General features: G+C 41.9%; 1 protein-coding gene across 4 annotated transcripts in view; it reads left to right on the top strand.

Moving 5' to 3' along the window:
- LOC140730756 (coiled-coil domain-containing protein 102A-like) overlaps positions 1-13522 on the top strand; it is a 451176-nt gene extending 437654 nt beyond the window's left edge. For 3 of the 4 annotated variants that reach the window (XM_073051621.1, XM_073051629.1, XM_073051612.1), the window contains exon 9: positions 817-12109. In XM_073051621.1, the coding sequence (XP_072907722.1) occupies positions 817-934 (118 nt within the window). In that variant the 3' untranslated portion in view covers positions 935-12109. Of the gene's footprint in view, positions 1-816; positions 12110-13483 lie in introns of those variants that run through there. The other variant, XM_073051639.1, reaches the window with a different exon arrangement.
- The last annotated feature ends 550 nt before the right edge of the window (positions 13523-14072 follow it).

The raw sequence follows: 14072 nt of genomic DNA on the forward strand, positions 1-14072 counted from the left end.
CCCTCATGTCCTAGACTCTGCTTCTGCAGGAAACATCCTCTCCATGTTCACTCTGTGGGAGCCTTTTAATATTTGTTAAGTTTCATCAAGAACCTACCCCTCATTCTTCTAAACTCCAGCAAGTACAGGTCCCAAGCCATCAAAAGCAACTCATACATTAACCTTTTTATTCCCAAGATCATTCTCGTGAACTTCCTCTGGACCTTCGAATGCCAACATACCTTTCTTAGATAAAGGGCCAAAAACTGCTCCCAAATTAGGCAGGTGCAGTCTGACCAATGCCTCAGCAAGCTTTATACGTGATTCAGTGAACCAAAGTTAATCCTCTGGCTTTCTGCATGGTTATAATTGAGGAAATATTTGGAGATGAGATCGCAGAATGTGATAGATTACCATTCTGTCGAATTTGATAAAATGCTCTCAGAGTTTTAAGCTCTTTGAACTTTTCTGAATACATCATCCTGGGACAGTGTTAGTAATAAGCAACAAAATTTCAGTTGTCTCCCATATGTCAGATGGTGGCTGTGGAGAGGAATGGGGATTGGCGGCTAAAGTATTACGTATTGGAAACTCTGCGGATTTAGCTGATTAAATTCCATCAGCATGTTCTTCAGAGATCATCCCAGGCACTGCTAACCTCTGCTTAAGTTGTGTCCGTGGGGACAGAGAGTACATTCTGTATCAAACAAACATAAAGTCTACCAATGTGGATTTTGCTGTACCTTAGTGATATGTTTTCACTTGGCTGAGCAAATAAAGCTACTTCTTGGAAGATTAAGCCAAAATATTGCAGTGATTTTAATCCTTTTTACATAGGTTAAGAAGACAGCAGACAAGCTCACTGTTTGGGATAAAGCGAAGCTCGGTGTATAGCCCTGATGACTCTGCAGAAGCAATTAGTGAGGAAGATGAACTGGAACTCGAAGTGAAATAAGATGACAGTTCGAGTGTAACCTCTGTGAAAGCCGGAAAACTGGTAAAAGATCGAAAATAAATAGCTCCTCTCCTGGGTCAAATATCACACAAACAACATCTGTCAAGAGAGGGAAAAAAATGAAATGGCAAGACATTTGGGATGAATTAAATCAAAGCTCTTAGATCCTTTAGAGATTTACTCTTCAGCAGAATGAAATGATAATTGTTCAAAACATTGAATGCTAATAAAAAAAGCTGTATACATCACTGGTGTATGAAATATGGCAATATATTTTGAATTATAAAATCATGTACTTTTGTATTCATAGATACTAGAGTTGTACAGTTACCTTGATGCTGAATAACATGTAAATTCTAATGTCAGAGAACCAAAGGGATATATTTGGGCTTCTGCTCAACAGAAATAATCAGAGTTACAATTTGCAATTTAAGAGAAAAATGTGTTTATTTTTGTTCCTGCTAGTTTGTTATTGGGAGCAAATATTTTTCAAGGGAGGGAGTATAAAATATTAGGGGTGGGAAGTGAAACGTGATCGGAGGCTGATGCAAGGTCATGCTCAGGGAAAAAAAATAAACGGTATGTTTCCAAGTCAGGTTGTTGCTGAGTTCCCTTCAGTGCCAGGCTCTGTGTCTGACCATGACTAAAATGTTCTCTGTGAGGTATCATGCATATAAACCCACTTCCAACTCACTTTTGTGCATCCCTAGTCAACTGTGTCATCTCTCCGTTTGCTATTACTGGTTTGTATGAACCACGTGCTCATAGAGCAATGTTGTTTACCCAGTTGTCACAAGGAATACTCTCTGGAATCTAAAATGCTCCCTCTATTCCTCTTTAATGTTCCATCGGCAAAAGGTGTAGATCAAGTGGATAACCAAAGATTTTTACCTAAGGCAAAATGGCTAATACCAGGCGGGCATAATTTTAAGGTGATTGGAAGAAAGCATAGGGTGGTCTCAGAGATAAGTTTTTTACACAGAGAGTGGAAAGTGTCATGGGTGTTGGTAGAGGCAAATAATAGGGACATTTAAAAAAAACTCTTAGATAGGCACATGGATGATAGAAAAATATGGGGCTATGTAAGACGGAAGGGTTAGATCAGGGGTCCCCAACCTTTCTAATGCCTTGGAACTTTAGCATTAACCAAAGGGTTAGATTGATCTCAGAGTAGGTTAAAACATCAACACAACATTGAGGGCCTGCACTGTTCTATGTTCTCTCACAATTGCCACAAGGAATACCCTCTGGTCTCTGGAATATTCTGTTTCTGGTGTGCACACCTATGTAACAGTGGGACCTTACCACTTTGCACCTGCATAGTTAGTAAATTCTGTTGTCAGTGCAAGATCAAGCTTTTATTACCAAGTTAGAATTAGCTTCCCCATTATTAAGCCTTTTCTGCATTACTGATCTTGTTGTTTATTATTAAGCATGACAGAGCATTTAGAACATAGAGCAATACTGCAAAGTGCAGGCCCTTTGGCCCACATTGTTGTGCTGACCTAACGTACTCTAAGCCATTCCTCCTACATAGCCCTCCATTTTTCTTTCATTCATGTGCCTATCTGTTAAATGTTCTTGCTGTATCAGCCACTACCATCACCCCAGACAGCACATTCCACACACTCATCACTCTCTGTGTATAAAACAACCCTGCATCTGCATCTCCCCTATACTTTCCTCCAATCACTTTCAATTTATGCCCCCTTGTGTTAGCCACTTACACCCACAAGTATCTAGAATTACCTACATCTACAAGTACCTGATTGGGTGTGTACATTCAGGTCTGCTTGATGTTGTACCATGTATTCAGAGGGTGAGAAGATGTACAGTAATCTATAAGACATGAGAACAGAATTAGGCCATTTGGCCCATAGAGTCTGCTCTGCCATTTCAACATGGCTGATTTGTTATCCCTGTCTACCTCATTCTTCTGCTTTCTCCCCAAAACCTTTGACACCCTTATTATTCAAGAACCTATCAATCCCTTCTTTAAATATACCCAGTGGCTTGGCTTCCACATCCGTCTGTGGCAATGAATTCCACAGATTCACAACTCTTCGGCCAAAAAAAAACCTCTTCATCTCTTCTGAAGGGATATCCTTCTATTCTGAAGCTATGCTCTCTTGACCTAGACTCCCCCACTCTAGGAAACATCCTTTCCATGTCCACTCTATCTCGGCCTTTCAATATTTGATAGGTTTTAATGAGGTAGTCCGTCCCTTCTAAATGGCAGCGAGTGCAGGCCCAGAGCCATCAGGAATGACCAGCAATGGCGCCTGCAGCTTAGTCAGGTGCTGATTGGTCTCCATCGGTCCAGAAGCCAGGTCTTTGGACTCTGTCTGAGGAGACCTACTTTCACGGTGTCTAAAGGAGGTACTGTCACTGTTCTACCTCACACTGGAAGCTGAGCCACAAGGGCACAGCCTAAGTTCTCAAAGTCAGCATTGAATCCAAGTATTTTGTGACTGTATCTTTTCAAAACGTTCATTTCTTTATTTAGGGCTATAGTGTGGAACAGGCCCCTCTGACTCAACAACACTCCTATTTAACACTACCCTAATCACAGGACAAATAACCTACCAACCTGTACGTCTTTGGACTGTGGGAGGAAACCCATGCGGTTCATGGGGAAAATGTACAGACTATTTACAGACAGCAGTGGAATGAAGCACCAAACTCCAGAACTCACCGAGCTAAAATAGTGTTGTGTTAATTGCTTCATCTCCGTGGTGGCAACAGTTAACGGTGGTGTTTGCGCTAAATCAATGTAAGCCCATGTAGTTATCAAAAACTAACAAAATCCCCGTGTCACATTCCATCACCGTGCATGTAGTGCTGAACCTCAGAAGCAAAAAGATGCATCTGCATGGTGCCTCCCATCAAAGGTTCCCGCTGTGACAGAACCTTCTTAAAGGATGGGTAGGAGGGGCCAGCTGGCTGCCAGACAACCAAATTTACTTCCTGAAGTACTGGCTAGTGATAGCTGTGTAGAATTCCAAAACTGGGGCAGGCAGGAAATGCAAGATTCATGTCCCGCGCGGATTCAGTCAAACACAGGTGGTATATCGGAAAAGAATCTGCTGTTCCATCGAATCAGGTTCTGGTCCACTCTCTTTGGAAAATCACTCAGGTTAATTATATTCTGTGGCACCCTGCAGCAAGAAAGAAGAACAGAAGGTGGAAAAAGCTGATGTACAGCCAAAAAAATCAGTGTGTGAATACTTTGATTTCTCTTAGAAACTGTCTGAAACAACTTGTAACAATCACACCTACTGCTCATGAAGGACTGGCACAGTCCTGCAGTGTTTCACAAAATACTGTGACCCCATTAAAAATCTGTTTTACATTGTTGACCTATCATCAACAGGTCTAGGCTAGGCAACTCACTACACAACTCTTAATTAATCAAAACTCACATTTTATTGTCACTGCACAAACATCAACATAACTATGTTGACCCCAGGCCAACAACTTAACCCATGAATTCTACTTCTCCCTCTGTACCAATACAACCTAAAAGCACTTCTCCAATTTATAACACTGAAATTGGGGATTTCCCATTGTCCAAATGATTGATCCTTCACCTCATAGGTCCTGACATGGGGTTTTACGTCTCACCATATTGCATCCGAAGCTTCTCATTCTTCTTCCTTATCAGTTCAAATGCTGTGTTTCGATCTCATTGGCTCCGATTTATCTGCTGACATGTATCAGCTTTCCAGTGGCTTTTGTCCAAACCAGCATCGTTTTATTGCCCTTCTTGCAAGTAAGACTTGTAATTAATGTATCTCTGTTCTGAATCAGAGCAGATCAGCCAGTTGCTAGGCTCAAGTTATTCAGGTCTGACACAGGATATCCTATTCGTGAACCTGCGTGTTCCATCTTACCAATTCCTGAAAAAAACCCATAGCTTACTCAGCTAATCAAAGCAATTCACCAGTTCACAAAATGGAGGTTGCAGAGCAGTTTCACCAAAATGGCAACCTCCATTCCTTCAAATACATGGCAAGAACAAAGATATTTGTTTTGTCTACTTTCACTGTCCTTGACCCATTCCAATTGGACGTTTACCTCCATATTTTAATTCCTTCATTACTAACAATGACTGATGTTACTATGTTTTATAGATAGTGACAATTAAAAAACTCTTAGATATGAACATGGATGATAGAAATATGGAGGGCTATGTCAGAGAAAATGTGTTGCTATGCAGCAGCAGTACTTTACAATGCATACTAATAGAATCTATAAATAAAAATTAGAAGTATATAGCCTTGTAAAAGTATTCAGCCCCCAACGCTATGCTCACATAAATGAGTACTACAATCAAGGATTCTGATCAATTTAACTGAAACTTTTTATTGTGAATCACAGCAGAGCCGAAAAACAAGGAAAATTTTAAAATTAAAAATTCAAAAATTGAAATGTCAGAAGTTGAAAAGTATCCGACCCCCTTTGTTCAGTACTTAGTTGAACCACCTCTTGCAGCTATTACAGCCAGTAGTCTTTTTGGATAAGTCTCTATTAACTTTGACCAAGGAGATAAAACAAGATTTGCCCATTCATCCTTGCAAAATTGCTCAAGCCATGCCTGATTATTTGGGGAGCTACAGTAGACAGCAGTCTGGAGGTCTTGCCAGAGATGTTCAATCAGGTTAAGGTCAGGACTCTAACTGGGCCATTCAAGGACATCAACTTCCTTCATTTGAAGCCACGCCATGTTTGCTCTGGCAGTGTGCTTTGGGTTGTTGTCCTGCTGAAAGGGTGACTTCCTCTCCAATTTCAGCGTTCTGGCAGAGGCTCGCTGTTGTTTTATCCAGATCTCTCTGTATTTAGCAGCATTCATCTTCCCATCAATCCTGACCAGATTTCCAGTCCGTACTGCTGAAAAGCATCCCCACAGCATGATGCTGCTCCACCATACTCTACAGTAGGGATGCTGTTACCTGGCTGCCACACATACTGCTTTGTGTTGAGGCCATCCGACCACAAGACCATCATCCACATCTTTACAGTATCTTCTAGGTGATGCTTTGCAGTGCCTTTATTGCCAAGGATATGTCTTTTCTGTTTTAGCCAGGGCTTCTTCCTTGCCACTCTTCCACAAATAACTTTTTTGTGCAAGGTCTTAGAGATTGTGGAGCCATAAACTTCATCTCCAGTTGCAGCCACTGGCTTCTGCAGCTCACCCAGAGTGACTGTTGGCATCACAGTAGCCTCTCTTACAAGTGCCATTCTTCTCTGACAACTAAGTTTAGAGGGGCAGTAGGGCTGTGGTTTCATATTTTTCTCCACATTTTCACGATGGACTACACTGAGCTCCAAGGTATGTTCAGTGCCTTTCAGTTGGTCTTGTACTGTTCCCCAGATTTGTGCTTCTCTATTATCATTTCCCTGATTTGTATTGAATGCTCTTTTATCTTCATTTTGGATTGGTCTGTTGAAAATCTACCATATAGTTGACCTTACTGGGGGGGGGGGGGGTATTTATTCTTATGAATTAATTGAAAACAGGTGATCACCCAATTTTTTACATTAACAAATTGAGTGAGTTAGTAAGTTAAAATAAAGTATTGCATCTGAGGAAAGCTAGTGTAGTAATTACAAAGCAGATGAATACTTCTTCAGCTTCACGATTTTGGTTAGTAATCTTTAGTAAGTTATTGACAGGTTTTGGAAATTTTCTTTTGATTTGACACAATGCACTATGTGTTGTAAATTAACTTGAAAAAATTCTACTTCAATTTAGTTTAAATTTAGAAAATGAGACAGTAAAATGCGAAAATGGTTGTGTGGAGGCTGAATAATTATTCAAGGCACGGTGTATCTAACAATTAAATAGGTAGTGCAAAATGAGGGAAAGTAGTCCATAGATTAATTTTCCATTCTGAAATCTGATTGTGGAGGGGCAGAAGCTGTTCCTGAAATGTTGAATGTGTGTCTTCAGGCTCCTGTGACCTTCTCCTTGATGGTAGAAATGAGAAGAGGGCATATGAATAGACAATAGGTGCAGGAGTAGGCAATTTGGCCCTTGGAGCCAGCACCACCATTCACCATGATCATGGCTGATCATCCATAATCAGTACCCCGTTCCTGCCTTCTCCCCATATCCCTTGACTCCACTATCTTTAAGAGCTCTATCTAACTCTTTCTAGCTAGTGAGGCTAGTTCCCATGACGTTGTTGACTGAGTTTACAACTTGCTGCAGAGTTTTCCCAATCCTGTGCAGTGGCCCCTCCATACCAGATGGTGATGTAACCAGCTAGATTGCTCTCCATGGTACATCTGTAGAAATTTGTGGGTGTCCTTGGTGATAATACCAAACCTCCTCAAATTCCTAATGAAGTATAGCCTCTGTCATGCCTTCTCTGTAATTGCATCGATATGTTGGGCCTAGAATAGATCTTCAAGGATGTTACACACCCAGGACCTTGAAACTGCTCACACTTTCCACTTCTGATCCCTCGATGATGACAGGTGTGTGTTCCGTTGATTTCTCCTTCCTGAAGCCAACAATTATTTCCTTGCTCTTACTGACGTTGAGTGCAAGGTTGTTGTTGCGACACCATTCATCCAGCTGAACTATATTGGTCCTGTTTGTCTCCTCATCACCATCTGAAATTCTGCAATTGTGTCATCAGCAGATTTCTAGGTGGTTTTTGAGTAGTTCGTAGCCACATTGTCATGGCTGTAGAGAGAGTAGAGCAGTGAGCAAAGCACACAAACTTGTGGTGCGCCAATGTTGATTATCAATCAGGATAAGATTTTATTTCTGATCCTTATAGACCGTGGTCTCCCGATGAGGAAGTCGAGAATCCAGTTGCAGAGGGAGTACGGAGGCCCAGGTTTTGGAGTTTGTTGAATAGTACTGAGGGTGTGTTTGTGTTGAACACTGAGCTGTAATCAATAAACAGCAGTCACACCGTAGGTGTTATTATTGTCCAGGTGATCCAAGACCTAGTGGAGAGCCGGTGGGATTGTATTTATGCAATATATTTATGAATTGCTATTTATTTATGAATACTTTAGATTCCTATATCCTTTCTGAGTACAAATAACCAAACCTTAAGTCAGCCCACCCAGTCAGCCCACCCAGTCAGCCATTCCTGTACTATTTGTTGCCTTCGACAAACTCTGATAATTCTTTGCATCAGGAAGAAAAAACTACTGATAGCTATGTAATAATATATGTAGACAAAGGCCTGACTTTAACTATCAGCAAAGGAGACTGTGGCAAATTCTAAACACAAGAGAATCTGCAAATACTGGAAATCCAGAGCAGCACACACAATGCTGGAGGAACTCTGCAGGTCAGGCAGCATCTATGGACATATCAGCTGATACCCTTCATCAGGACTTAGCCTGTCCCGAAGCCAACACAAAATATAGAACAGCACATTACAGGAGCAGGCGTTTCAGCCCATGATGTTGTGTTGAACTAATTAAACTTATAATTAAATGTCTAACTAAAATAATCTCTCTGCCTGCACAATATCCATATTCCTCTCTTCTCTTCACACTTATGTGCCTGCCCAAGGGCCTATTAAATACCTCTATCATAATGACCTCCACTACCCTCCCAGGCAGCGCATTGCAGGCACCCCTCCACTCACTGGGTGATATACTGGCTCTTTAGGTTGGGGGGACCTCTTCATCAAACACCTTCGCTTTGTCCAATACTACAGCGAGATTTCCCGGTGGCCACCCATTTTGATTCTACTTCCCATTCCCAGTCCGACATATTGGTCCATGGCCTCCTCTACTGCCACGATGAGGCCACTTTCAGGTTAGAGGAGCAACACCTCATATTCCATCTGGGTAGTCTCTAATCTGATGGTATAAACATTGACCTCTAATTTAAGGTAATTTCTTCTCCTTCCCCTTCTCTCTCATTTTCAATTCCCCATTCTGGCTCTCCTCTTACTCCTTCTCTTCTATCTGCCTGGTGCCCCTCCTCCTCCCTTTTCTCCAATGGTTCAGTGTCCTCTCCAATCAGATGCTTTCTTCTTAAGCTCTTTACTTCTTCCACCTATTACCTCCCAGCTTCCCACTTCAACCCCCTCCCCCACCCATCCACCTTCCCCCTTCACTTGCTCTGACCTATCAACCGTCAGCTTGTACTCCTTCCCCTGCCCACCTTTTTATTTTGGCTTCTTCCTTTTTCCTTTCCAGTCCTGATGAAGGATCTCATCCCAAAACCTCGACTGTTCATTCTTCTCCATAGATACTGACTTACCTGCTGGCTTCCTCCAGCACTTCTCGAGTTCCTCAGGATTTCTGTCAGCAGCAGAAACTCTTGTGTTTAACTTAATAGCTCTCTTTTTGGATCAGATGCAGATGCTTCAGCCAGCAGATCTTTTTCCCTAAACAAAGCTCCTCATTAGTAGGAATATTTACTGTAATCAAAAACATTCTTTCCCTCCCTCCATGAAGCCTGGACTGTTCATACTCTCCCAAGTCAGGCCTAACCCAGTGATCTCTGCTTGAATGAATGAGAAGCAGCTCAATCAGGCTGGTTTCTGGGCAGCTACCTGTCTGATTCAAAGCAAAGTAAGTTACCCGAATTTCTCCATTACCCATAAGACACAGCAGCAGAACTAGACCATTTGGCCCATTAAATCTGGCCTGCCATTCAATCCTGGCTGATTTATTATCTCTCAAGCCCATTCTCCTGTCCTTTCACTGTAACTTATGACACCCTTCCTAATTAAGAACTTATGAACCTCCACTTTAAATATCCCCAATGATTTGGACTCCACAGCCACCTGTGGCAATGGATTCCACAGATTCACTACCCTCAGACTACAGAAATTCCTCCTCATCTCGGTTCTAAAGGGATGCCTTGAGGCTGAGGGTGTGCCCTCTGGTCCTAGACTCCCCCACTATAGGAAACATCCTCGCCATGTTCACTGTATTTAGGCCTTTCAGCATTCGATCTTGAATAAGATCCACCCCCAGGCCAATTCTTCAAAACTCTAGGGAGTACAGGCCCAGAGCCATCAAACTATTGTTGTATGTTAACCCAAAACTGCTCACAATATTCCAAATATGTTCTGACTAATGTCTCATAAAGCCTGAGCATTATATCTTTGCTTTTATATTCTGGTCCTTTGGAAACAAATGCTAATGTTGCATTTGCCTTCCTTACCATCAACTCAACTGCAGGTTAATCTTCACAGAATCCTGCAGTTGGTCTCCCAAGTCCCTGTGCACCTCTGATTTCTGAATTCACCCCCTGTACAGAAAATAGTCTACACTTTTATTCCTTCTGCCTTTCCATTCATTCTGCCAAAGTTCAGATTTTCCCCAATTTGCCATCTCGTTGCTGTTTATTTAATGGGGTTATATTTCTTTACAGCCTCTTTGTATTCCCCTTGCAGCTTACTTTGTAGCCTGGCTGTGTTCTGTCCGAAAAACTGGATATATACAACTCGGTCCCCTTGACCGAGTCTGTAAAATGCTTTTGTCCTACCTCAGCTAAACATCACTCAGGATTCAGTGCCCATTAGGGCCACCAACCAACCTGTCGTCCTGTGTAATCAGCTCCTTTGCTAACACTCAAGCTCTTTAGGTCCAAGCTTTAAATGTAGCAGTAGCGTGAAATACATGTACCACTACTCCTTCCCGGTCTAGTGCACCTGCTAAATGCCGTCGCTGTGCAACAGTAAAGCTTGTGCTCAAATCCTGTGACAAAGCAAAGTCAGTCTTCCTTTTTTCCACGGTCGAGTATTTACTGGCTGTGGCCATGCCTCCTTTGTGATCTTGCAGCAGTAATTAGCTGGATGCTCCACCGCCCTGGTGGATAATGTGTCATGTCTTCCACTTCCTGCACTCCAGCCGCTGATTCAGATTCAGAATTATTTATTACACGTCCATCAAAGCTACCCTCACAGCCTAATGATGTGCTGGGGGCAGCCTGCAAGTGTTGCCACACATTTCAATGCCCATAAAGCATGCCCACAATGCTTGCCAGAACATTACAAAACAGAATACAACAAACAATAAAACAACAACAGCAAAACAAGCCCCTGTGACAAATTCATTAATTCCATTGTGGATTAGGACTTAATTACCCTGGGAAAGGTTTAAACTTAGAACACTACGGCACCGTACAGGCCCATGATGTACCAACATTTTAAGATCAATCCTATTAGACAAAGTGCTGCTAACCAAATAATGGCATGGTGGAGTAGTGGTTAGCTCAATGCTTTACGGTAACGGTGACCAGGGTTCAATTCCCGCCACTCCCTGTAAGGAATTTGTAGTGTCCCCCCTCGTAACCGTGTCAGTTTTCTCCACATTCCAAAGACGTACTGGTTGGTAGGTTAATTGATCATTGTAAATTGTCCCGTGATTAGGCTAGGATTAAATTGGGAGATTGCTGGGCCAGGCTCAAAGGGCCAGAAGAGCCTACACCACTCTGTATGTGAATAAATTTTTAAAAAATACTTTTCTTGCATGGAACATAGAACATCACAGCACAGTACAGGCCCTTCAGCCACTATGTTTTAAACTAATCTAACCCTTCTACATAGCCCTCAATTTCCTTGCCAAGCATATACCTATCTAAAAGTGTCTTAAGTGTCCCTAATGTACCTGCCTCTACCACCACCCTAGCAGGACATTACATGCACTCACCACTCTCTATGTAAAAAAAACATGTTGTCTTGGACAAGGGGAATGGTGGGGTTTGGAGGGTGGTCTGTGCTGTGTCACAGTGGGGTTTGTATGAAATGTTCTGATACTGTGACAAGAAAATTGTCATTCATTCCACCTACATTGAAGGAACTAGAAGGTTACCTGTGCTTACTGGGATCACGCCGATTTACCAGCATGAAAACACGTGTACCCACTTTCGCACAGAAGTGGATTCAGTCCTTGTATGTAAACATCTGTTATTCAGAAACCTTAATATCCAATCACAATTTGTTTTCAAAAATCATGTGAATTTGCAAGTATAACATTATCTGTACCCCAGTTTAAGTATGTGCGGGTTAGCACTTATTAATGTACATTTATAGTGTATTATAGAAGGTTTGTTAAACTGGTAAAGGCTACACTGTATTCCTGCCATTTTATCATTGTAGCTCAAGCAAGTACAAGTGCCTGTTTTGGTTAAATAAATTGACCATTTTTGGCTGTGTTACAGATAATAAAATATGGAACTCAGTTGTGTTGATTGGTCATTCCATCTTATTGGAAAGCACTATAATTAGTTTCATTAATCTCTTAAATTTTGCAAAGTGAATCATAAGAATGATTGGATCGTTTAATAGATTATCCAAGGAGACTAGAAGGGCAGTCAGGTGAAAAGTACACGCAGGTACAATGTCCTCCACCGATATATCAAGCGCGAATGTATTCACTTTCACTTTAATTCAGCCACACTGAAGATTAATCATTTTTACAGTGGCAATGGTTATTTCTCAAAATATTTAATAAAACATTCATATGGCTGTCGCTGGAAGTATCCGAAACGGGAATAATGTTTGAGAAGTGATTTCAGAACTTCTGTCCCTGGGCAATAGGACAGGTAGGTAGCTGCAGAATTTTTCTGGTACATTTCTTAGAATGCAATTACCGGCAGAGTTAGTGAGCTGTCTCTCTAATCAGTCTGAAGATTTGATCGAGAACCTCTGTGCAGTTGGTCTCAAACCATCCCTCTGAACCGTATCGGATCGATTGCGAGAATGTGGGGAGAGGGTGTGTGGCCAATTGATTGCACTGTGAATTGATTGGATCTACCACGTGCAGGAGGATTTTTCTTTTTTTGTGCAGACTTTTGAGTGCCCGTGTTTTTGTCTCGGTGGTCCCAGTTCCATGCTGCAGATTGCCCAGCGTGCACCGTTACTAACGAGACTCAGTAAAAATGTTTAAACATACTACTGTGTTGTTGTTCTTGCTGTGCACACACAATCCACCAGCAAATAATTCCAAGCTGCTGAAGAAGGAAAGTAACAAGTTATCAGCAGTAAAAGTTCACAGCTTCCAGAGGACAATTATTTTTGCTTACCCACAAGTTGAGTTACAGTCACTTTCATTTGATTGAAGAAAGATGCCCAACATTTGCAGCAGCAGTAACCTTAGCAACCAGCAGTGGTTATGAACAGTAGAATACGTAAGGTTAACAGGGCACCTCATAAGAGGTTGGTTCATTTTGAATGGGCATTGGCCAATTTTATGAATGCATTTGAGCAGACATCCAAAACAAGGGCAGACCATTCTAGAAAAATTACTACAGGCCTCCATGGCCTGGTATCTCCTGGACACATAGCCACGTTTTGGCAGCTGCTGTTAAAAGAGGGACACTTTTGCCGAGAGGGTCAGTTTGACTTCTGAAGTCCACTTATACCAGGGGTTCAAAATCTGGGGTCCATGGACCCCTAGATTAATGGTAGGTGTCCATGACATAAAAAAGGTGGGGAACCACTGACTTACACAGTTCCAGAAAGAATGACCTGTGAAGTCCTCACTACTGTCACACTCGTACACCAATTTCCTGTGGCTTTGCAGCCAAGAAACATGGGTGGTCTTCCTTTTCAGCTTGAACCTGATCTAACTGAGCGACTCCATTCATTACAGAAGACAGGTGGAGCTGCATGGGAGCTCGGTAAGTTAGAACGAAATTGCATGTTTCAAATTAACTGGATTTAATTGTTAGAAATGAAATGGATTTACATGCACTTATGTTTAAATTATTTTAAAACTTGAAGCTAATAAAAGTAAAAATAATTTGAAATGTTTCTATTATGAATGCTGGAGACTTGACAAAAGGTAAGCCTGGTGATGCAGTTTAACATTTTGTCTCCAGGCCTGTACCCGCTGGAATTTAGAAGAATGACGGGGATCAAAATGAAATCTACCAAGTATTAAAAGGGCTAGACAGAGTGGACATGGAGAAGATGTTTCCTATATTGGAAGAGTCTAGGACAAGAGGGCACAGCCTCAGAACAGAGATAAGAAGGAATTTCTTTAGCCAGAGGGTGGTGAATCTGTGGAATTCATTGCCACAGGCAGCCTGTGGAACCCAAGTCATTGGGGATATTTAAAGCGGAGGTTGATAGGGTCTTGACTAGTAAGGGCATCAAAGGTTACAGGGAGAAGGCAGGAGAATGGGGTTGAGAGGGATATT

The sequence above is a fragment of the Hemitrygon akajei genome, chromosome 1 (assembly GCF_048418815.1).
Source record: "Hemitrygon akajei chromosome 1, sHemAka1.3, whole genome shotgun sequence".
In the NCBI taxonomy this organism is placed as follows: domain Eukaryota; kingdom Metazoa; phylum Chordata; class Chondrichthyes; order Myliobatiformes; family Dasyatidae; genus Hemitrygon; species Hemitrygon akajei.